The sequence below is a fragment of the Cyphomyrmex costatus genome, unplaced genomic scaffold, assembly GCF_001594065.2.
Source record: "Cyphomyrmex costatus isolate MS0001 unplaced genomic scaffold, Ccosl1.0 scaffold10, whole genome shotgun sequence".
Lineage (NCBI taxonomy): Eukaryota > Metazoa > Arthropoda > Insecta > Hymenoptera > Formicidae > Cyphomyrmex > Cyphomyrmex costatus.
Genome location: NW_017274954.1, coordinates 1,540,225 through 1,565,053, shown reverse-complemented (window position 1 = coordinate 1,565,053; position 24,829 = coordinate 1,540,225). Strand labels below are relative to the sequence as shown.

At 33.3% G+C, this 24,829-nt stretch overlaps 3 protein-coding genes across 4 annotated transcripts; 1 reads left to right on the top strand and 2 right to left on the bottom strand.

The window, feature by feature from the left end:
• Positions 1-4,210: 4,210 nt before the first annotated feature.
• Positions 4,211-6,642, bottom strand: LOC108783395 (uncharacterized). Its single transcript, XM_018551953.1, has 5 exons — positions 6,376-6,642; positions 5,873-6,114; positions 5,581-5,775; positions 5,043-5,318; positions 4,211-4,970 (listed from the first exon to the last, which is right to left on the bottom strand). The coding sequence occupies exons 1-5, from the start codon at positions 6,524-6,526 to the stop codon at positions 4,263-4,265; spliced, it is 1,572 nt and encodes a 523-aa protein (XP_018407455.1). The 5' UTR covers positions 6,527-6,642; the 3' UTR covers positions 4,211-4,262.
• Positions 6,643-10,334: 3,692 nt separating this feature from the next.
• On the top strand, positions 10,335-19,045 carry eRF1 (eukaryotic release factor 1). Of its 2 annotated transcripts, XM_018551693.1 has the most exons (11): positions 10,335-10,482; positions 10,764-11,056; positions 11,365-11,540; positions 11,717-11,844; positions 12,051-12,201; positions 12,587-12,777; positions 13,351-13,480; positions 13,702-13,922; positions 13,996-14,143; positions 14,586-14,696; positions 17,851-17,906. In XM_018551693.1, exons 2-10 carry the CDS (start codon positions 10,971-10,973, stop codon positions 14,663-14,665), a joined length of 1,311 nt encoding a protein of 436 aa, XP_018407195.1. In that variant the 5' UTR covers positions 10,335-10,482; positions 10,764-10,970; the 3' UTR covers positions 14,666-14,696; positions 17,851-17,906. The 2 variants fall into 2 exon arrangements, with proteins under 2 accessions (XP_018407195.1, XP_018407186.1); XM_018551684.1 differs by lacking the exon at positions 14,586-14,696 and having other exon boundaries at positions 17,851-19,045.
• Positions 19,046-21,472: 2,427 nt separating this feature from the next.
• On the bottom strand, positions 21,473-24,239 carry Mcm10 (minichromosome maintenance 10 homolog). Its single transcript, XM_018551921.1, is given in 2 exon segments — positions 21,473-23,699; positions 24,096-24,239. A coding segment is annotated over 1 exon segment (2,187 nt). The 5' UTR covers positions 23,689-23,699; positions 24,096-24,239; the 3' UTR covers positions 21,473-21,501.
• Positions 24,240-24,829: the final 590 nt, after the last annotated feature.

The following is a 24,829-nucleotide window of genomic DNA, read 5'->3' as shown; positions in this document are numbered from 1 at the left end:
ATTGATTAATATAATAGTAATGATAAAAATGTTGAAAATTTATGTAATTGTAGATTGATATTAAGTGTATATAAGCTCGATATGAATCTTATTCTAAAATATTCTTCTGCATTAGCCTTGCCTTCGTGTTGAAAATAAAATGGAGATTACAGTATACAACGATTTATATATACATTTCTTGTTAGATATTCTGATTCTTTCTAAGGCGTAGCTCTTATGAAGTTCAACAGATCGCGCAACGATTTTGATAATTCCATTTGTATTTCGGACGATTGCGTGACAATGTTTTTGCAATGGCATATGCGCAAAATATAATGTACTTTAGCTGTCGCCAATCAAATTGTGTTTAACGCATTTACTAACAAATGTACATTGTTTTGCTCAAGTAACATTACACAAAGTTCACTCTGACTAGATTTGTGATATATTGTTAAGTAACATACACAATCACACGCACAATTCCGCACAGTCAATAGTATATAATATTCGCCGCTCATTTTACTCCTAGATGTATAAAATGACATTTAAAAGAATATGTGATAATGCTATAACTTAGATGTTACGTGACTCATGAATCATTTATTGTCTAGATCATTCGCTATCAGTTCATCAAATCGCCAAGATGCCTTATATCGCGTGATACTTAGCAATCTGTCCAATCATTTTATTTATATTCATATCCATTTTTGTCAGACTTCTGAAGACATTCGACTCACGATTCGCTTAACACTTCTACAATTAATATATCGCTACAGTTTGATGTCCACTATAATTATTGGCAGCATCACATTATTCATTCACATGTAACTAAATATATAAATACAATGACACTATATATATCTATATATTAATACCCGAATACATTCACATAAATATTAAAACACATTAGAAATATTTAAACAAGACAAATATTTCGTATTTAGGACATGTAACATATGTAACGTGACATGGATCTATTATTTAGCAAATAAGGAATTAGGCCTGTTAAATTATTCTATTAGGAGAATTAAAACAAATTGACAGGAATTTATTCTGTGAAATCAAGTTTCTAATTTTCGATATTGTAAAGAATACATTCTGTAATTCATTGAATGTGTTCGTTAAAATACCCATTTTAATCACAATAATTTTTCCTATCAATTCTTTTTAGTTCACCTGATTTTGAAAGGATATCAGGTCATATACAGATCTGGATTGTCATGCTATCACTACAGGTCATTATCAATCGAGCTTAGTATATAAAGAAATCTGTGTCTATTAATCGTAATCGAAATTTATTGCCTGAATGATAATTTATTCATACAAATTCTAAGGAAACAGTGCTTTTCATGTATCACAAACATACTGCTATTTATTATATTAACTTCGTTGAAGCAAATAATTTTATAAATATCGAAGTCAAGTGATAGTTTAATCTTTATTGTAATAACAATATCCTTAATCCGTTAGCTGTCCCTTATCTGATAATACTATTTGATAAATGTTTTTATTTTTCTTGAAAAATTTGAGAATTAGCATTTAAAAAATCTGTTATTATTACAAATAACAATATGGAATGTGAAATAAAACGATATGAAACTACAAATTTGAATTACAAGCTTTGGATGTAAAGTCATTAAAAAAACTAAATCGATATTACATTACATTAAAAAAAAGCGTTATATTTCCTCTGGCAGTGCTTATACACTTTGATCTAGTTCAAGGCTAATTGCTTTATTACGCCAAATGACTTTTTAATAAATTAGTTACTCCTAACAAAATATAATTTATTTGAAGAGATAATCACCTTTTTAATTCTCAGCATAGCAAAGATAAATTATATTAAAAAATTACACACTATTCTCATTATATTCAACAAAACAAGTTGATATTTGCCACAACGAAGCTGCTGTATTACATGCTATTTCTCTGTATGAATCTATATGAACACGCATTTCTCTTACACTATTAATTGATTTAAGGTCGACGCATCAAAGTTCGATAAGTGTGTAATTTATTTGTGTTTACACTCGCGGCATCGTATCAAAAGACAAAATAGCTGTTGTCAGACAAAATAGTTGTCTTAATAAAGATTAGCTAACATGTTTATATTCATTCGATTGTATAATGGTCGTGATACATTGAACGAAGGAGAAACAAGATAATTATAGGAGTTCTGAAGACTATATAATGCTATTATATATTAAAAGAGACTCAATGGAATTATCAATCAGGAAACAAGCGCTTAACAGTTTTCTTCTAAGATGAATTGTACTTCTAACACGATATGTATATACTAAAAAATACTTTGCTCTTTAATTTGATGGATTATTTAGAAGATATAGTTGTACAAAAAAAGTGCTTGACTAGAGTTGACTAGACTCTTTAAAGGATTAATACAATAAATAATACTATTTGTTTAATAATTTTAAAACTACACAAGATACTTATAAATGATGCATACAGGAACAGGGACGGATTATTTTCTTTTAATAACTTAAATCAGCAAAAATCTATTAATTTCTGTATTATGTGAAAAATTCAATTAAAAGATTTAATAAAAAATAACCAATTATATATACATATATATATATATATGTGTATATATAGATATTTTTTAAATTAGCATTATTTAATAGTTGGGTAATTATAATTAAATAAGACTTGTGTGATTTATACATCCGTCCTTGTGCAAGAATAATACTATTGTAATATAATGAGCACATTTCAGAGTGTGAGCTAATTGTATGTGGAATAATACAATGAATAATCGTTCCACGCATACTATTCTGTTCATACGGGAACTAATGCCAAACCGATCTTCCAATGCAAAGAATATCAATCAAGACTTATAATTTTATTATAAGTCAATAAAAAGTTTTCTCTATACAAACTTATTTTTAGCATTTTTCTCAAAATGTGCTTTAATAAAAAGTTAAAATTCTATAAGGCCATTGTGTGAAATATATATTTATAAAGATATTTTGTCGTTGTAAAATAAAGTATTAATGATTTTACTATTACACGCTGATTATTAAGCTATCTGATCATAGCTTAATTAAAACTTAAAACAAAATCTAATTGAGAAAGTTACTCTATAATTTCGCGAATATATATATTTTTTTATTGAAAACATTAAAATCGTTTATGTCGTTTATGATGTAATTTTATGAACTTTAATTTTCGCATTTTGCTTGTAATCACACCGTAATTTCTGAAGTACTTTAAAATAAATCAATATGTTTTTTTAATTATATAATTAATTTCATTTTCTTAAATAATATTAAAATATTATTTAATGAAAGCAGAATCTTGTGCGCTTATGTTTCAAGAGTTTGCAATAACATATAAATTTAAATAGACAAGTTACAATTGCGAACTGCAGTTGCAACTGCCATTCTTTATATGTAGGATTGATAGAAAGATCGGTCTAGCTGTATTTTATTATGTATGTATGTATATAATCCTTTCAAGGTTTAATATATACACTTTCATCTTAAAGAATAGGCGATTTCTCCCTGCATATATTAAACGCTTTTTCAAGTATGCATGGAGCTCAAAATATGTTGGCATCAAAATATGATAGAAATAATTAGTTAATATATATTAGTGTTACGTGCTATATAGTGGTCTTATACTTACAAAATCCCATTAAAACTTACTTAGATTTATTATTTGGTACATGATTGGAATGAAGTGGCATTATTTGCTTATCAAAGTTGGGCAGTCTGGTTTTGTGTGATGCAAAACGTCAAGACCCGAACAACTAAGAGAACCTATCTTCTTGGCAGCAAAATGTACAAGGCAGCAATAATTTTATACAAGATTTGAAATTTTTGGACACATTTTCGTCCTGCAAAATTCGATAACGACGAACTTGATCCTTATAATAAGTTCGGGCTACATTTTTTCACCTGTTACACGTACGAAATATAGTAATCTATATATTTTACGTTAACATTTTAAATCACATTCAATTTCATGCATAGTTAAAAACACAGATACAAAATATAAAATTAAAATACAATTTTCTACTTCAGTCACTATGCATTATTTAATATCAAATATAAAAATCAGACATTTTGTATGCAAGCAAGAGAAAAATATGAATTTTCAATTATAATATCCAACTACTATTGTAATCGAATAAAATGTTCAACGTAAAGTATATAGATGTATTTGGTTTATAAAAAATTTTGTTGTCACAAACTGTTCACAGAAGTTGCTCGGTAGAACAAGTTCATTTTTTACCTAAAGTATGTGCTTCATATTTCACAAGACGTTCAGGTAAAGTTGTAAGGATCGATAGTTTTGCTAGAACAAGGTTGAACATCATCTGGTGGTGGGCGCCATTGTTCGGGTCCGGACCACATGGCATTACGAACCACATTCGCATCAGTAGTTTCTTCTATACCATTACTAGTCGTACATTCCACTTCCCAGTTTCGAAGACCGTTTCGAGTCACTCGATTAATCGATCTAGCTTCGTTCATTTCACAATAATTCTGTGCGTCATTGTTCACTGGCATTTGCCTAGTTTTATTCTTAATTTGCGTAGTATCACTATTCCTATGTTCGGCATCAGGCCACGGCTGAGACTGCTCCACTGTAGACTGTAGAGGTAACTTTCGCGGCACTTGTCTAGTCTTCGCTTCTTCCACAGCAACAAGGCTAGCATCGACTTTACTACCTGGCGCGTTTCCGTCACCGGTTGAACTACTGTCACCATCTTTCCTTCGTCTTCTTCGTCTCCTCTCAATCTCAGTATCTTCCCGCTGAGTATCCTCATTCGTATGTGTTTCTAAAATATGTTGCTTGGCTGTAGCCCAATGGTCCTTTTTATTTGTGCCTTGTTTAAATTTCTCATGATTGCTACCGTGATGGCCACCGTTACTAGTGTTCGTTGCACTGTCCGCGTTACGTTTTTTCGATTGCTGATTTTTCGTGGCCCATGAAGCCGGTCTCTTAGGACTACGTTCCTTCAAAGTGACCTGCATTTTAGATTATGTTTACACCGTGATTGCTAATCAATACTTGAGCCATAAAACATGCAAATTATTTACCCCGGAGGAAGAAGAATTGTCAACGGGTTTATAAAGTTGCGTTGGAGTATGACTACGAGAATCTTGACCTTTACAACTTGATCCACTACGACAATGTATCCAAGACAGTAAAAACGCTAAGAGAGCACATAAAAGTCCCACTACTGCTGCAGCAGTTAGTTGAGAACGTGTGCGTCTTGGTACCCAACCTCCACTGTGGTATTCCCATATTGTATATGCTAGTAATGCGCTACTCGCAGCATATGACAAGCCTATGCCAGTGAATACTATAGCATTCTAAAAAAAAAAAAACTCTTATACATAACAACAACTAATATATCTACACAATAATTTCTTATAACAATAATAATTAAATAGTTTCTGAAACATACATGAGTTAAGCTAATATTACATTAGTCGTATAACACATTTTTCAAGCCTGTTGATTGGCTAGTAAAGCGCATAGAAAAATAAAAAAATCTATCTGCTTAATTAACACGCTTAAAAAATTTGTCATACGACAAATGTAATAATAGTCTTGTAGTGAAACATTACTTACCAGCCTAGTCCAATTTAAAGGAAGGATGTAAATGACATGCGAAATATCAAGGAAGAGAAGGGTTGCAGTGACCAAGAAACAGAAAACAGCTACAAAGATCATGAATCGTAAACGATCTGCTAAAGGCAGCATAAAAATGCTGACCTTGGCAGTGCCAGAACTGCATAAAGTTGCCAAACAAGCTGCAGAAGATATCTACGAAATGCGCTCATTAATTTATATAAAACAATTATAGTAACTCAAACTTTGAGTTTATCATAAAGTTTCTACATAAAAGTGACTTCACACTCACAAGTAATAAGAGTCTAACAACACCTGTAGGTGTTTTAAGATGTCCTTGTATGTCGCAGTAAATAACCACATGACTTGCACGAGACCAAGGCATAGTGTTCGATGAGCCAGGTCTATGATCACTATTACCGTAATGACCATGATAATTAGCATGCGAATCCCAAGAGTGGACTGTCGAGTTCACCCCTGGCGAATCCAGCTCTGAAGATTGGGAGCTGATTCGCCCCCCTGTCCTACTGCCTGCTATTGATACAATTTTAAAACCATGTATACATTCGTATATACAGTTATATAGATACAGCTTTAATAAAGTAAATAAAAGATAATGTAATATTAAAGTCATTTAATAATCATATGTTATTTTGATATTACAAAAGTAATTATGAAACAATTATTGATATAGCATATATGGAGTTTCAATTTTATATGTATAAACAAGATTCTACATAAAAATAAGTTATATATTAAATAGTACACAAAAAATTAAAATATTAAAACACATACCAATTTCGAAGTCTTGAATGTCTTCGGGTTTAGAATATATAGCAGGTGGTGGCTCCAGATCGCGTATCTCTTCTAAAAGAAGCACTTCTATTTCCTCGGCTGCGTATAAGTCCGAGACCGAACGAATAGGATAATGCCGAGTTTCGCTCATTACTTAGGTGCGCGCACTCATTTACTCCTTCCTGCCTGTAGTCGTATCTTTCTATTTGACTTGCCAGCCACCATTCGTTGTCTAATCGATTCGATAACAAGTCCATTCGTCTATCAGCCATCCTCTGCATATACCATGTGCCATTTCTACCTTTACAGGCAAAAGTACTTCTCTGCCTTCAAGCCATACACCTGTCAAAAAAAAGAAAATACTTAAAGTAAAACTTATACTTAAACATATTTTATACTTAACTCTTCAGCATCATTTTGTACCTTTTAAGGTACAGTTAATTTCACATTTTCTCAAAATTCTTATTCAGATTTCAATATGTAAAACATATATAAAATATAGTCCAGCTTTTTTTATTATAGTAAAAATTTATTATTAAGGTTTCATAAAGGTATACGATTTTTTTTCAGATTTTTATGTAGTTCAAAACCATAAAAAATAATGCTGTTTCCTTCAATGGCCTAAAAAGTATAAACTATGGTTGAAAATTTGAGGGTAGTGCTAGAGGATTAAAATAACTTGGAATAAAAAAACAGTTTAAAATTTATAATAAAATTAATATAATATAACAAAACAGTGGAAATATTAGAGCTATAAATATTTAATATTTAACATTATTTTAATCGATTAAATTGGTGACATTGAAATGATTGAAATGTATCTTTGTACAAGCGATATGTCAATAATAATATATCAGAAAGTGATTTCAATTTCTGAACATTTTTATCTTTTATCCGATACTACACATGTTTCATCATTGGAAATCGGCAAATCGGCGCGACTATTAAATTTAATAAACATGTTACTGTCAAGCACATGACATTTGTTTAGCACAAAGTTGTCGCGTCGGTGCGGCTAGTGCACCAGAACTTATGATATGAGCGAGCGTTCAATTCGATTAGATGGGAAGTTCGACCTTCAGCATGCATAGTCGAGCGTCGAGATTTCAAACTTTCCATGACGGGTCGTATTTTTCCGATCAAATCGTTCAGAATCCACATGTTGATGTTACCCGAGTTCGTTCTAACATTGCTTCGGATGCACCGCGCTGTGCCGCGAACATTTTTCGCCCGGGACAAAACTAGTTACGGGAAACGTACCTTGAACTTACGATCGTCAATCGCGACGCGTAGATCATATTTTTCTGAGATTTTTCACGTAACCAAGCTCGCTGGCGGTCCAACGGGTAGCCGCCATTGCCTTTTTGCTTGATTTTTGCTCATGGTCCGTCGTTCGCGTCCGTTACAACGACCTATAAATGACAGATGGGGCAACTGTCTCTCTCTTTTTCGCGCGCGCTCTTTATTTATTGAACTTATTGGACGAATGACAAAAAAATGATTGTGGGCATTTTGCAGCGAAAGAATTACTCTGATTATCCTCCGCATTCGAGGAGTTATCTCATTTAACTTCTCAAAATGTGTGTAGAGAGAATTAATCCTATAAATTATAATTACTATAGATAATTATTATAGATTCGCAGAATATTGTGCAGATGATGAACGAAATTATCGTAATGATGCTGATTAACCTACTCCTCCTACATATCCTGGACAAAAATTAATTGATCAACTAATCAGAAGTTTGATCCATTGATTTCTGTAAAGTCTGTGATTTGATCCATGGTGGACGAAACTCAAGGTGACTTTTCATATATTACGAAAAAGAATGGAAATAAAATAATAAAATGGAATAATAGAATATGGACGTTTTCTGATAGGTTGAAATATCTTATTCCCTGTTCCTATTGCTTGTGCTTTTTATTATGTGTATTCACCATCGACATTTTCAGCTCATAAAGACTATCAAGATTGATCAAATTTTCTTCCATATAAAAAGGAAGGCTCATCCTGGATTCAGACTAGACGCAGCAAGCGTCAAGTAGCAGAGCAGCAACCAACCAGCGTAGCAATATTTTTTATGCCACTGGCCTGGTTTACATCGTGCACTTGATACGCGTATCAGGTACATAGGCCTGGTTTACATCGTGAAAGAATTGATACGCGTATTAAATGTGTTTCATGCGTTTACATCGCCATTTGCATCATTTCATACGCGTATCAGTTTAGTACGATACTCCTGCTTGATACGCTCGTACCAAAATAATCCGACAGCGTTTACATCGTGCGTACTAAATGTTTATAATACGAATTTGATACGAATATAGTACCTGATACGCGTATCAAGTGCTATGGTTTACGATGTAAACCAGGCCATATTCGTATCAAATTCGTACTATAAACATTTAATATGCAAGATGTAAACGCTGTCAAGCAGGAGTATCGTACTAAACTGATACGCGTATCAAATGATACAAATGGTGATGTAAACGCATGAAACACATTTAATACGCGTACCAATTCTTTCACGATGTAAACCAAGCCACTGTAAATATCACCACGCTGGTTGGTTGTTGCTCCGCTGCTTGACGCTTGTTGCGTTCAATGTGAATCCAGCATTAAAGATAATTGAAGAACACTGACATTATCAACAATTGATATAAAATCCTGTCGGTGATTCATGAGAAAGCACCTTTAAGGGGATGCTGGAGTGTCCTGTTTTATCATTACTTAGTTAAAGACTCATTTCTTTTAATTGCATTTACGGATGGAAAAATCCTTCTGCATAATTAAAGTATCGACAAAAACGGAGGATGCTAGCTACATTTCAATACGAAAAACGGAAAAAAAAAAAAATTTACAGTTTCATTATCGGTTTTTGTAGTCTTAATCGGGGAGCACAGACTTTTGCATAACGCATAAACCATATACATAAAGAATTTGATTGGTCCACTGACTCATGCATAAGAAAATGGACCAATGAAATTCCTTATGCACATGCTTTATGCGTTATGCAAAAGTCTGTGCTCCCCGCTTTTAGGTTAGCATATCAATGAAATTTGCGGATACTCATTCCTCTTATACTAAAACTTATAGCTCGTTTCTGCAAGCATAGGATTGTTCTCTCAGATTTTCTGACGTTCGCCAGCTACTTCCTGTGAACGTGCAAGGTCTAAAACTTTTATATGCTGCAGCACATAATGTGTCGAGTCGACTGCAGAAGCCGATAACGAAACTGTAAATTTTTTTTTCCGTTTTTCGTATTGAAATGTAGCTAGCACCTTCCGTTTTTGTCAATACTGTAATTATGCAGAAGGATTTTTCCATCCGTAAATGCTATTACGAGAAACGAGTCTTTAACTAAGTAATGATAAAACAGGGACACTCCGGCATTCCCTTAATTGGAAGTAGATTGAACAAAGTTTTTGTATAGTATCATTTGTATTTTTTGTATGAAGAGTTATAAAGTACGATTAAAAAGGTTTGTGAGTCATTCGGATAATTTTAATTAAATATTCAAAAATAAAAAATTTGTCATAATTTATGACAGAGCTTGGTCCACAATTCGCTATTGCCATATTGTTATTACCGACATTCATACATTTTATACGAGAGCAGCCTATTGCCTAGTTCACACTAGGCGCGATGAGCGATGCGCGACGAGCAATAACCAATAAGAACTCTGCTTTACATCCCGTGTGAGCTAAAGCAAAGCTTTTATTGGATATCGCTCGTCGTTCATCGCCCATCGCATCCAGTGTGAACTAGGCATAAAGACACATGCGCTCGCTAGCACTCGCTAGCCAATAGCGAAGGCGAACGTGCAATTCGCGGTCGTGGCGTTATATGCGCTCGTGTTCGCGACTGGGCGGCCTCGGAGTTTTTTTGCTTCCTATTTTGTCTCGTGTGCAGCACGTCCACGGTTCACCGTGGTTCGTTCACTGACGTTTCCGCTGTGCCATCGCATGGCCGACGTGTGCGTACCGAGGCTCGCGCTCGCGTGGTACTCGCCGTGTGACTAATCGCGTTGCCGCTGAAGAGGTCCAGCTCGTCGCGATAACGTCGACGTGTCGGGCACACCGATCATACTGTAACGATCCCTCTAAAGTGAGTGCGAAGACGGAAGGCATAACTGCCACGAGCGAAGGTGGCTGCACAGCGCGTGCTTAAACTCGAGCGTTTAATGCCCGCGCGCGCGACACCGAGCGCAAGATAGAAAGAGAAAGAGAACGAGAGAAAGAAAGAGAACGAACGAACGGAACGGGCGGCCGCCCCTGAATGAATGGCTATGTCGACCACGTTCCTCCGTGGCTGACATAATCCGGTGTGAACTGGATTGGTGCGGTATTTTGTAACCACCGATAATTCTTCGACCGTAATTTTCACAGAGAGGAGGAACCTGTTCCAAGGTCCGATTCCCGGTCGTCGACGCGGGCCACATTGCCTGCTCGTTCTCCATCATCATCATCGTCCTCGTCGTCCACGTCCACCTTCGGGCGGACCAGAGCGCGCGTGGCAGCGATTAAATTCTCAGCATCTCGGGTACCAACGCGCCGTAACGTCGCGACCACGCGTCCCCACGCACATCCGCAGCGATGTCGAACGAGGAGACCTCCGCCGACCGCAACGTCGAGATCTGGAAGATCAAGAAGCTCATAAAGAGCCTCGAGATGGCCAGAGGGTAAGTAGGCCGCCACCGACGTCCTCGCGTCCTGTACTGTCAGCTGTTCCCACCATGCGAATTTCCTTGACATATGGCTTGGCAAACATGTGCTTATTCATCAAGTTCTCAATCTAGAGTTTTTGATTCTGCACAAGGACTGCTTTTGTTGCAACTGACAGATGTTAAAATATACTGTAATTTTGTTAGAAATTTATATCATGAAATATGTAAGTCTTGTCTTACATAAGCAGACTATTCCAAAATTGACTTTTAATTATTTATACAGCATATTGGTAGATGGAAGATTGATGTGTTTGTTTTTGCAGGAATGGCACGAGTATGATTTCGTTAATCATACCTCCAAAGGACCAAATATCGAGAGTGAGTAAGATGCTGGCGGATGAATTTGGTACAGCGTCGAACATTAAGTCACGTGTAAATAGATTATCTGTTTTGGGTGCAATCACATCGGTGCAGCATAGGCTAAAGCTATATACAAAAGGTAATTATCTTTTATCTATTTATGTTAATAAGAATGGGAATCTATTGTATGCACCTGTAGTGTTTGACTCTTTTTAATGTAAAATTATGTTTTGTGGTTAACTTTTGAGTCATTTAGATATCATTTATGCATTGAACATTAATCAAGCTTTATTTATGCATATTAATGTATTTTAGTGCCTCCAAATGGCCTGGTAATTTATTGTGGAACTATTGTAACAGAGGAAGGAAAAGAAAAGAAGGTCAACATCGATTTTGAGCCTTTCAAACCTATTAATACATCTTTATATCTTTGTGATAATAAGGTGTGTTTTATTTTCGCAAATGTGATATTTGTACACTGAGTAACAAAAATGATCTCCTTTTTTGGAGTAGATAGACGCATCATCCTATCAATTATAACTCACAGATAATGCACTTATGCTTATTTACATACTCCAAAAGATCTCATTTTGTTATCCTTAGTGCATATTACGAAAGAAATATGATTTGTATACATTGCGTTTTGTAGTTTCACACAGAAGCGCTCACGGCATTACTTGCGGATGATAACAAATTTGGTTTTATTGTAATGGATGGTAATGGAGCGTTATTTGGAACGCTGCAAGGTAATACGCGCGAGGTGTTACATAAATTCACCGTGGATCTTCCCAAAAAACATGGTAAGAGAAATTAAAATAGACAGCCATTTTTTGTTATTATTTCTTTTTTTTGTTCTTCAATTGGTCCTCAATTCTATAAGTGAAGTCATATTGGCCAATAACAAATTGTGAACTAACTCTTAAATGTTACATATACTTTAATCGAACTTGTCTTTTAATCAGGGGGAAACGTAATCGATGTAACAGTTATGCTTTTTGATTCAAGATACAATTGGGATTCTTACTCATAGATTAAGCGTAGCTTAAATGCAGGAAAAATCCTGCATATGTGAGTTGTGAGGATGGGATTTAACCTGGGTCCACGGATTGCTAATCTGTGGACAGAGCACTGAGCCACTTGATGCCTAAAAAAAAAATATGTGTCACAAAAAAATATTGATTTCAGGTAGAGGTGGTCAATCTGCATTGCGTTTTGCCCGATTACGTATGGAAAAACGACATAATTACGTTCGAAAAGTAGCCGAAGTCGCTACTCAATTATATATAACAAATGATAAACCTAACATCGCTGGATTGATTCTTGCGGGTAGCGCTGATTTCAAGACGGAACTTAGTCAATCCGATATGTTCGATCCAGTAAGTAAAATTCTTTTTAGAGAACCGCATTTTCTATTGTTTTATTATGTCATGGACAATACTTTGTCATAGATTGCTACTGATTTCATAATAATTTTTATGTGAAGGAATTATAAGTTCCTTATCTCTCCAACCTTCACTCTGGAAGTTCGAGCTTGTTTTTAACATTATTTATTATTGTTGAATAATGTTTATCATATTTCATAATTACACTATAATTTTTGATTATGAAGTATTATAATTTTTCAACAATTGTTATTTGGAGATGTTTGTTCTTCAAAAATAATAGTATTTGCTTATCTCTATTTTGAGATTATATTTCGTAGGCATCATTTCTATCAGAGTGGAATGTTTTCATTTAATATTCTTTACGTTATATTTATGCAAGTAGTAAGTTCGGAAATCCTGATCTGTTTAGTGTTAATTTTTCTCAAAATCTCTATATATTATTTTCAATTAATTTTTTTGAATACATTTGCGTTAGCAGTATACAACAAAATACAAACAAATTGTTTCTCTAATTAGTTTCTTAATTTATTAGTTGTTTTACTTTAATACATAATTTTTTTTCAGAGATTGCAAGCTAAAGTTATAAAACTGGTCGATGTATCGTATGGTGGCGAAAATGGTTTTAATCAAGCTATTGAATTAGCGGCCGAATCTTTACAAAATGTGAAATTTATTCAAGAGAAAAAATTGATTGGTAAATATTTATATGTTGACTAAAATGTAATGTTATGTAGTAGTAGGTCTTTATTGCTTCTCCTAGAGGTTACAGTTATATACAATTATCACTCTTATCCTAACTGAACTTATACTAATTTATCCTATCTTATCCTATTTTACTGTTTTTGTCTCTATGCAAAATGTAATGTTATGTAATATGTGTATTTAATAATATATATTGGTTTTTGTTTTGTTTAGGTCGTTACTTTGATGAAATTTCTCAAGAAACTGGCAAATATTGCTTTGGTGTAGAAGATACGTTGAGAGCCTTGGAATTGGGTAGCGTTGAAACTTTAATTTGTTGGGAAAATTTAGATATTCAACGATATGTCCTGAAAAATCATACGAACGCGGAAGAAAAAGTACTACATTTAACACCGGAACAAGAAAAAGATAAAACTCATTTTACCGATAAGGAAGTGAGTATCAAAACAATGTTGGAAATAAAAATTAAAATAAATTCGTTTTATACCTTATCTATATTTTTCATAGAGCGGGGTAGAATTGGAACTCGTAGAATGTCAACCACTACTGGAATGGCTCGCGAACAATTATAAAAGTTTTGGTGCCACTCTGGAAATTATCACGGACAAGTCTCAGGAAGGATCCCAGTTTGTTAGAGGTTTTGGTGGCATAGGGGGTAAGTTTCTTTTTTATAAATTTATTATTATTTTTAATTTTATAAGATATAAGACATTCTAGATCCTGTCTGTCGTAAAATATATAAATTTTTATATCATAAATGGTCCTAGAAAAATAAAACACATAATAAAGAAATAAAAAATAGTCAAATAAAATAAATATAACAGTAGAAATAGTGGAAAATTAAAATTAGGAAACGGTATCAAAGAAAATATATCAGATAATATATCAGAATATGTGCTAGGTTGTTTTAAAATACAATCTGCGCATTTAACTTGTTGTGAAACCTTTGTCAAGTTATGGTGTAGTTGCGTTTTATGGGTGTACAATTTTCTAAAAGCCGATAAATTAACATTGCTAGACACCAGCAAAGTTTCTTTTGTATGGAAAATAAATTTCTTCGAACCGATATTAACTATGGAGTATATCTTGGTGTATAGGAATCCTCCGCTACAAAGTTGATTTCCAGTCACTGCAGGCCGATGAGCCTCTTGATGATGTTGACCTTGATGATTACTAATTTCATCCGTGAATTACTCAGAATCGACCAGGTAGCTTTCTCTCTGTCTTGCGTGCGTTCACTTACATCTCGTGTATTATAAAGCATATTTGCAAAGCTGGACAAATTTATCATTTGCTTACTTGTTGCATCTTTATGTTTCGGTTTAAATTTTTGATAATGTAACTGTAATGATTTAATTAGAATCAAATACAAAATAAATTAATAGAAATTTTGTTAGTATAAATCTCAAGTTTGTGATTATGAGCTAAATTATTTTTTAAAATATTATGTTGACTTACACAATTTTAGTTCAATATTTTTTCCCATTTTTTCTTATCTTTCCTTGAGAAATATGAATACATTTTGTCAGTAGCATCTTATAGATATGTTAAACATGTAAACATTTACATAAATAAATTTAAGGTTTTTTGAAATTACTATATTTTGTTTTATAATATATAGAAAGATAATTATAGTGTGTGATTGTAAAATACTCTACTTTTGAGTATTTTATAAATACAAAGATAAATTTGTCCAAAAAGTTCACAATTTCTTTTATTGGGTTTCTCACTAAATAGTTTGTTTCTTCTGTGCAAATCTGTAGTATACATATGCATATGTGTCTCTTAAAATAAGTTTGAATGTGGTAATAAACATTTTTAATTTATATTTCTCAAAGTATTATATTTCTTTTTTTCTACGAATAAAAAAGTCTGAGAGTCCTCGCTGTCTTTCTTTTCTTTCTTGGTGGTAAACACATATAAAGAAAAATCTTACATATATATATATATAAATATACATATTATATATATGAGATATGGATAACTCTGTTTATATACAGGGTGAGTTGAATCTTCCAGTCTTCTATCTTTTCCTATCGCGGTGTTGTTAGATTCGTACATTGTTGGTCTCATAATTGGAATTAGTAGATACAATATACACAGTGGTGTTGATTCATTGGAAAATAGTGTTGCTTGATAGTTATATATATTACTACAAATATTTAGCCACATTCTTATTCATTTAACACATGTTATCTTCGATTTTCGTACGGTACCATCGTACACAACGAAAATCCGTTACGAATTAGAAAGACCGTGTTCACAGGAATGTGTTATAAATAAACTGATTGCTGACGCTTTGAAATGTTAGCTTTTAGGCAACAATGACAAGTTTCATTATCATTACTAAGAATATAACTACTTGCGTCTATGTCTCATCTCTATTGATGTTTATTTCATTGATAAAAATTAATTTTTAAACATGACATGTCACGTACACACTGTTTGATAATTCTTGATTCATTGTATTATTATTCACATATATATAAATTATAAAAATTTTACTGAATGGAAATACGCAATGTGCATATATCTTTTTTTTAAACTTACCGAATCTATTGTTTCTGTTCTGCAATTATAATATAAAATATGTTTTGCATGACAACTTTATAATATTTTTATTCTATCCTTTGGAAAGTAGAATTTTGTATTGCATACGTTTAACATGATTTGTTGTCAATTATCATTTTGTGTATACAGTATTTACATACATTTTATTGAACATTGAATTTATTTTATATTATTACGCTATAGACGTACAGATTAGACTACACTGATAATCACTACTGATATTAGATCGTAGCAAGCGCATGTATGTCCCTTTAATATAATTGTATATTTTAATTTGTATGATAAATATTTGAAGAAAGAAAAATTTATAATTTAAATTCTGCTTCAGCTTAACATATCTTGTTTTATATATAACATAAATGTTGATTTATATTATCAAGAAAAGAACAAAATGTAGTTTAAATTTGAAAATAATTATATGCTTAATACACATATGCAAAAATATTATTAAAATAATTATGTTAATTTTTTATTTAGATGTCTTTCGACATATACTGCCAGTTTCACAAATATGAAAACATTTATCATAAAAATTAATATTGTTATGCAATAAGAAGCAGCAAAGTAATCAACGAGATCATACATTATTACATGCTATGTCTTAAATTTTATTACAGCTTTTAATATATTTTTTTTGTTATACCCTACGCCCATGCTTACAATGAAAAGTAAAAAATGATAATGTAATATATCCCAATGCATGTTAAATAATAAGCAACATTAAGTTCATCATCACAGATAATGTACATTTTATAATTTATTAAAAATAGAATATCGAAAATTAGATATCAATCTGAAAGTTATGAAAAATGCTATGAGAAGTGTTATCTCTGATAATGAACACAAGTATCGTGCAATTATGGTGTAAAAATCTATGAGTATTTACGCTTTCACATAGCAACTGCTTAAAATAGTAAAAATATATTCATTATTCTTCAAGTACTAATCGGTATCTTATTTTTATTAGCTTGCATATTGGGAAAGGTACAGTACATGTTTTTATTAATCAATAACAAAAAATAAAAATTGATTCATTCAGTCATAATTTACATTGCAATGTAATTATAATTGATATACTTTTGTATATGTATACATTTACATATTTTCTTATTTTATTAATCTTTTACAATCATAATTTTTATTATACAATAATACGCGTATTTCAGTTATTTATTAATATTTATATATATAAGTATTAATTTATTTTAAATATATTAATACAAATTTACAAATTTTAATATTTTATTGTATATGGTCTTCCTAATCACTAAAATATATAATATTTGTGGTGTCTTATATCATTTCAAAATTAATGATGAAATGTTTAACTAATTATATGTTTCTTTTGGACAGTGCTTTCTTTGTACAATAGTTAAAAAAAATACTTTATTTAAGTTTTGTATTGTGGCGGTCTGCCACCAGAAGTCCAAGGAAGAGACCCGCGCCAATTTTCGCATGTATTCGAGACACGCGAAATCCTCTCATATAGAACCTCGATCTAAAATTCCCCCAGGCGTCTGAGGCAGGCTCCCACTACGATGCCTTACTGACAAGTCCAGTAGTGTCTGTGGAAGTCTTAGATCAGGGTTCTATATGAAAGGATTGTGCGTGTCTCGAATACATGCGAGAATTGGCGCGAGTCTTTTCCTTGGACTTCTGGTGGTGGGCCGCCACATTATAAACATTTTATAATTTTATTTTTTTATCTAAAAATATTTTATTTTTTTAGCAGAAGAAATTTTTTAATGATTACCACTTTCTTGCATATATCTTTAAATATATATCTTACAGGTATTTTGCGGTACAAAGTGGACTTTCAAAGTATGCAGCTGGACGACATCGAGACTGATGGCTTTGATTTGGATGACTACTAAGTCCATGACTCAATCGACATTTGGTTCTCTTAGCTTCGAAGAAAGCAGGGACTTTGAGTATGTTCTTTCTCATGATGCCCCAAGAAAGAAGTATAAAGAAAACACGTTTCAAAATTTACAATACAGCACGTACGATATCGTCATAAAATTATTATCTAGAGTTTATCAAACATGAAGCAGATCGTAATTAATACACGAAAGAGAAGAGCACCAGCGAATATGGCGCGGCTGATGTAATCCATGTCTGTAAAAGAAAAGGCGATTCGAAGACTGTGACACTTAATTAAGCCAGCTTGATACCTGCCTATTCTCATACATTCACCACCTTATATTACGATTATGGTCTTTAATTATTCACAGGGATTCCTTTAAACAAACTACGCGCTCTACAGTTCCGATTACAAATGTACAGTGAATGGTGGTTCGATCGTAATTTTATATTAAATTGATGTTTGTCATCTTATCATAAATTTTACGAGAAATGAGTGTTTGAGCTACAGAGTGGTTATAGCGTTATTTTGTTCAGACACAATCATGAAAGAGCTGTAATAAACTGATTATTATAAACATACAATTGCGTATCGTGCATTCTACACCGATATTTGCAAAATTCATACGGAGAAGAGTTCTGTAAATAGATGTCAATTTTTAAAAACGGCACAGTTGCCTTAGACATAAGTTGAGATCGCGTACACGATCCACGGAGTAAATGAAGTATTTCCGTCTTATGCAGTGATACACACTTGTAAACGTAAGGACAGATAATTCCTCGCAATCCTACATTGCTCCGTTGCTGGCTCTTGGCTCTTAGATTTTTGTACATTCACACAATTGTACATAAGAAACGCTTCGTAAAAGTATCGAAGTAATTTTTCATTGTTATAGTGGTGCACCTCAGTGAAGAGAAAGATATTCCCCGCAATATTTAAACGGTTACTGAAGATATATTACGAAATTTATTTTAACATTGTTAATTTAATTTGCTTATTCGTATGATGCCTCTGTAATAAATGACGCTATGTATGTATAAATGTGAAAAGAATGTAACGTGCAATTTTGGTGAAGTATCCTTTATGAAAGAATACTGTATAGAGAGCAAAGAGTTTCTCAAAGAGTCTCGAATGTTGTGAGATTTACTCGATGAAAACGATGTATCGCTATTTAATAATGTATCTACATTATTTGCGATATTGTTGTACACCTTGCAGAGACAAAAAACAGGCGCACAAGAGAACTTCATCAAAGTGGAACGTACGAGAAAGATACGATTATGCGATATGTGCACAACGAATTCCAGAACGTGATGGTTCGAAGTATTTGTATATCTGTGTATTGTCTCTCAAGATACCCAGATGTTAATTACCGGCTTAACGTTTCTTCAAATTTTTATATGTAAACATCTTTTCACTATAGGAGTCTAGATAGTTATTTATTTCTATACATCGGTGCGACTACGTTTCTGCTTAGCGGAACATCCATTTAAGTACGCAAAATAGATAAATTAAGAAATCAATAAATATCAATGCATGAAAGTGAGAGAGAAAGGGAGAGAGAGAATGAGAGGAAGAGAGAAAGAATGAGAGAAAGGAAGAGAATAGGGAAAGCCTTGTAATCTTTGTTTTAAGGTAAAGGTACATGGAAATATCGTCCACACGAGTTGCTTTAATAACTGGATCGATGACGTACTTAGATTATGGCTTGCCTATGATCTCTACAAGCATAGTTGTATAATCTACTAATATGTTCGTCATTGATTATTTTACTTCCACATATTTTGCCAGTGAAATGTGTCTTTTAATCGAAAACCAATTGTTTCCTTAACATCTCATTAGACATTACATTTTGTATCCGATAGGAAGGCAATACGAGAGCGTAATCGTTGTGAAAATTTTATCTTGGCTAATTTTTCAGAGTACAATTTTATTGTAATGTGCTTCACGTTTTTGTATATGTGTATCACACGTGCTGTTCTAAAATGAAATCTGTTTTTGCTGGTATACATGGATCATAGCTAAGGATTGGGAAAGAAAGTTTTGATGGTACTGCTGCTCATTTTCTATGAGATTTATGCTTTGTCAGGTGACAAAGAGGAAGATTGAAATAATGAGAGATCTAAAAACATTCTACATATATATCCATGTGTCAATACGAAAGAAACGACAAAAATGAATTTTTCGAAAAATAACGTAATCTTTTTAAAGTACAGCATACCATTTATTGATTAATATAATTATTAATTTATAGTTCTCTTCCACACATACGTGTATATATATATATATATATTTTGCACATGATTCACTTTAATGATTTAATGCTTTTTCAAAAAAATTAATAATTGCATATACAGAGTATGCAAGATCTACGATAAATCGGTGTTATTCAAGAGATAAGATTTTTTGGGATAATAATTAATATCTCAAATGCAATACTTGAAAGTTTGTCGAATAACATTATTTCCAATCTTCCTTTTCTCACGTATATTTTACTCGAAGTTTTATATAAAAGAAAGAGAGTAACGTGTCATCGTAATATAAAATGCCGAATAGAACTGGACAACCATAGGATATTAAACAGTACATGAGTGAAAAAATACAATCTATGTTTCTCATACAAACAGATGATTAGAGTCCGGAATTGTTACACTGGCATAACACCTCGCGAAAAATTGTATAGATCAATTGCTCTCAATTATTGCATTTTTGTTATATAAACAAGCATTTAACGTCTATAATGGTTTATGTCAACGCAATACTTCCGGACTCCAATCACAGTTCTTCATATTTAGAATTTTACTGATGTCCACCTTAGACCGTTCGTATCCCGTTTATATAATAAGAAGGGAAGGAACCGTATTTTTCTCGCCACGAGAAAGGTATAATATGGCTCTATCGAACAAAAAAACTATAATGACTTACCTCAGCCTACATATAAATCTCAAACGTAATTTAGTAATGAACGTAGTCGAGATGACATAGTGGTTTTTATACGATTGTTGTACCTGGCTGTATATCAAAACGTTTCTGCTCGCTGTGTACATTTCGGACGGAGAGAATTCAATGTATTTTATTTCAGAAATGTGCAAGAGATACACTTTTAGGATTTCTTTATATTTGTACATTTCATAAAATGAAAAAAAAAGAAGAAAAGAAAACTGATAATACTGACAATAAACAAAAGGATATCAAATGTTCTGCATTTGTAGATCTTGTAAAATGTAAAATATAGGAGTAAGTATCAATTACGGTTAGCAAAATTTACGTCTCTTTATTTTAATTAACGATAAAAAAATATATAAATATTCAGATGGCAAGTTCTACTGATCCTTGCATTTCTGTCATTATCACATAGCAAATATTAACAATAATTCTAATTAAATTAATATGTACAGGCAACGGTATCACACATTTCAATATCGCCTGCGTTTATTTTGTATACAAATACTTTATCTTTACATACTGCATAAATAAAACACGTGTTACGTGTTTGCATCCTAATTAATCATTATTTCATTTCTCTTTATAAATATTTATAATACTTATTTCAAAAGTATATTGTAAGCAAAAACATATTAATCTTCGTCCGGAACTAGAAGATTGAGATTGGCATCTTTCACTATAGAGCCCAGGAACTTTTCCTCGGCACCACGAATGGACAAGGTCTCTGCGACGATAGCAGTCTTCTTTTCGTCCATCATAGCTGCCCTGACCCAATTCGAACTACTGCACTTGCCACAGCTGTGCGATGGCATGCGGTTCAGACTGACAGTTCGGTTACCACAATCGGCGCACTTGAAGAATCTCTTAACAGCGTCCATCACGTGCAATGGATGTCGTTGTTCCTTACACATGTCCGACGCTGAGAACGCTATGTACTTGCATAGCGTGCACTTCACAGCTTTGCAATTGATCTTGAAAGTGCTCATCATTTTTTCCTCCATTCTTTCCTTGGCCTCTAGTTTGTTAAAGTACTTCTCCTTCTCTTCGTCATACGACTTCTCGATCAAGTCTGTGTGCGAGGACTTGACTTCTAGCATCTCTTTGAATTTGTCGTTTATATTCGCTTTTTTCGCACACCGCTCTTCCTACTCATCATTTTCCCTCTGACGCTTCGTGTTCTTCTCCAGTTTTTCTCTCGTACTCGCGCGGACCTGATTAGGGTTCGCCGCTTTGATTTTACCGTGCTCTTGCACCCACTTGATCGCATTCATCTTGGCGTTGCGAATCTGTTGCTTGGTAATTGGTTCGGAGAAATCTATTGTATTTTGATTGCATCCCGTTCCTAATCGCGGGCGTGAAGTTAGAGAAGCCAAACCGATCTTATCTGTATGATTGCTCGTAGATTTGCTTGGGATGCTTTCTTTCAATTGCATTGGACTGGAACACAGAATTGACCCATTAGGTGTTGATTGTACTATTATCTGCTTTGAGGGCTGCCAGTTCCTTAGTTTGTTCAATCGTTCAAAGTCTTTTTTTAATTGTTTGCTGGTCAACTCAACAGCTATCCCTTTCTTAGTATCCGTACTGTTCACCTTATGGTCTAGATCGTTTTTTACTTTTTTAATACTGTTATCTGAAGTACCCTCGGACAACAATTCCAAACGCGCACGATCCTTTTCATACAGATCCTCGTTGCGTTTGGCTAACACCGGTACGAACGATGCTAATCCGTTGTAAGGCTTTCGCATAACGGTCTGCTTATTCATGCGTTTTATCGCGTCTCCGGTGAATCCATAACTGGTATTGCTCGATTGTATTTCCGCTCGTCGTGCACACTTCTTGTATTCTTGTTTAACATGATAGATGCAGTACTCGCATCGACTTGTATTTACAATTGCGGTACACGGATCACCATTCTTTTTGACCGACTTGCATTTGCCCATATCTTTAGACCTGCCAAGAATCATCATCTTTTGAGGATTGTCGATCGACAGCGACGCTTGATCGATATTATCCTTACTCTCGAGCACGTTTGGATTGAGAATACCTATCACGCTGCCAACGATGGTTTTCCATAGTTGTTTATAGGCATTACTGAATAAAAAAATTGACACAGTCTTTACATCGTCAGACAGATCACTTATTTTCCAGATACAGTAAGAAGTTCCCTTTTGTGAGGTTCTCGTGGTTGATTTGTTGATTAACACACCGGCAATTACCCAGTCATTACGTACATTATCAGAAATAATGTGGCACTTCACTTTTGATATTGTTACAGGTATTTTGTCTTTCATACGTTCTTTCAATTCAGCAGAGGATACAAGGGGATTAACTATTCTTATTCCAAAGAAGGGATCACTATAGATATCTTTTGTTGTACTATTATCATTACCTTTTATGGCATTATTGAAATCAAATGTTTTACTCTTATTATTAAAATTAACAGTCTTTGCACTTTGTAATCTTACAGGCTGCTCAGTCTTTAATGAAGAACGTTCTTTTAATAATTGTTTTAACTCTCGTCCATAATTAGAATACTTTTGTTCTTCAAAATAACGCCTGTCTTCATCGTCAGAAGAATCAAGCTTGTCATCATAAATTTCATTGATTTTCTCATCAATTGGTTTATTTTCATTACTTATGTTACTAGATGCAGAATCTAAGAAACTGAACTGCAATTCTGTTAGAGTATTACTTGGCTTTGGTAGATCAGGCTGTTTAATTTCTTCAACCTGCTTAGATTGCTCAGTTTCTTCCGTGTCATTTGATATAAGATTATTCAGGATGTCTAAATCACAATCACTATCATCATGCTCCATGTTTCCAAGTCCTATAAAAAAAGATTTAAAAGATATAAATATGTTTATATTTGATTTAATTATATTTATTTTGTGTGTGTGTGTGTGTTTGTTCTATTTTAGTTTTTTTATATTCAAATTAAAGATATAATCTAGAAAATAAAGAACGTTTCTAAATGCTTAGATAGAGATGTCAAAAACTAAAGTAATGTCAAATGGAGTTAATTCACTTAATTAACCAATTAACTGTTCGAATTGATTATAGGCTGCTCAGTATTAAATCACACAGAATACAAATTTTTCTTCTCTATGCGTCTGATTACAAGTCGAAAAGGGATTTACCGACAAAACTTTATTTAAAAAGCTTGTATTTAAATACTCTGACATATTTTATACAATAAAATGAAAAATAGTCTAACCTTACTTACGTTCTTTTCTATTAACAATTCAACAAAAATGTTATTATCACAGGAATCATTCGCGCGTAAATGCCTTTGAATCACAACTATCGAAACATTATCCGATTTCTGCATGCAATACACAATATGTACAATCTTGTACAATTTGTACAATTATTTACACGACAAGTGTCACGATGTGTCACACCCGACGTTACCCGCCAATTCTTAGCAGACGACAATGAGAATTTATTTGCGCAGACGCCGCTTCGATCGCTTCGATATGTCGAAAATCGAATGACGCATGGCGTCGATAGCTTTCGATAATTTTCGAATTACGCTCACTTCGGACGCAAGAAACGCGCGGAACTTACCGATCGTGGAATCGCGAATTTCTGATCGTTCGTATTTTCGTCATCGTTTCACGAATTTTGCACGCAAGTAATCATTGTAGAGGCTATGATACTTAAAAAAACTTAAGACGTAAGATTTAAAGCAGTTAGCGAATTGATTAATCTTGATAAAGATCGTAAGACCACAAAGCTGCAGTAGCGAATCCATTACGTTGATTTCGTTACTGCTTAAGTCTTAAGTTTTTCTACGTGCCATGGCCTTTTAAGTGTGGCACATTGGGTGTATGAAGTAGGCATCTTGGATCGTTACTTCAGCTTCAGTATATCGATCAATTTCTCGCGACGCGTCTCCGGCAGTTTGCGCGCCCAAAATGGCGCACACCAAGTCACTTTCTTCTCGTATTTTGCTTT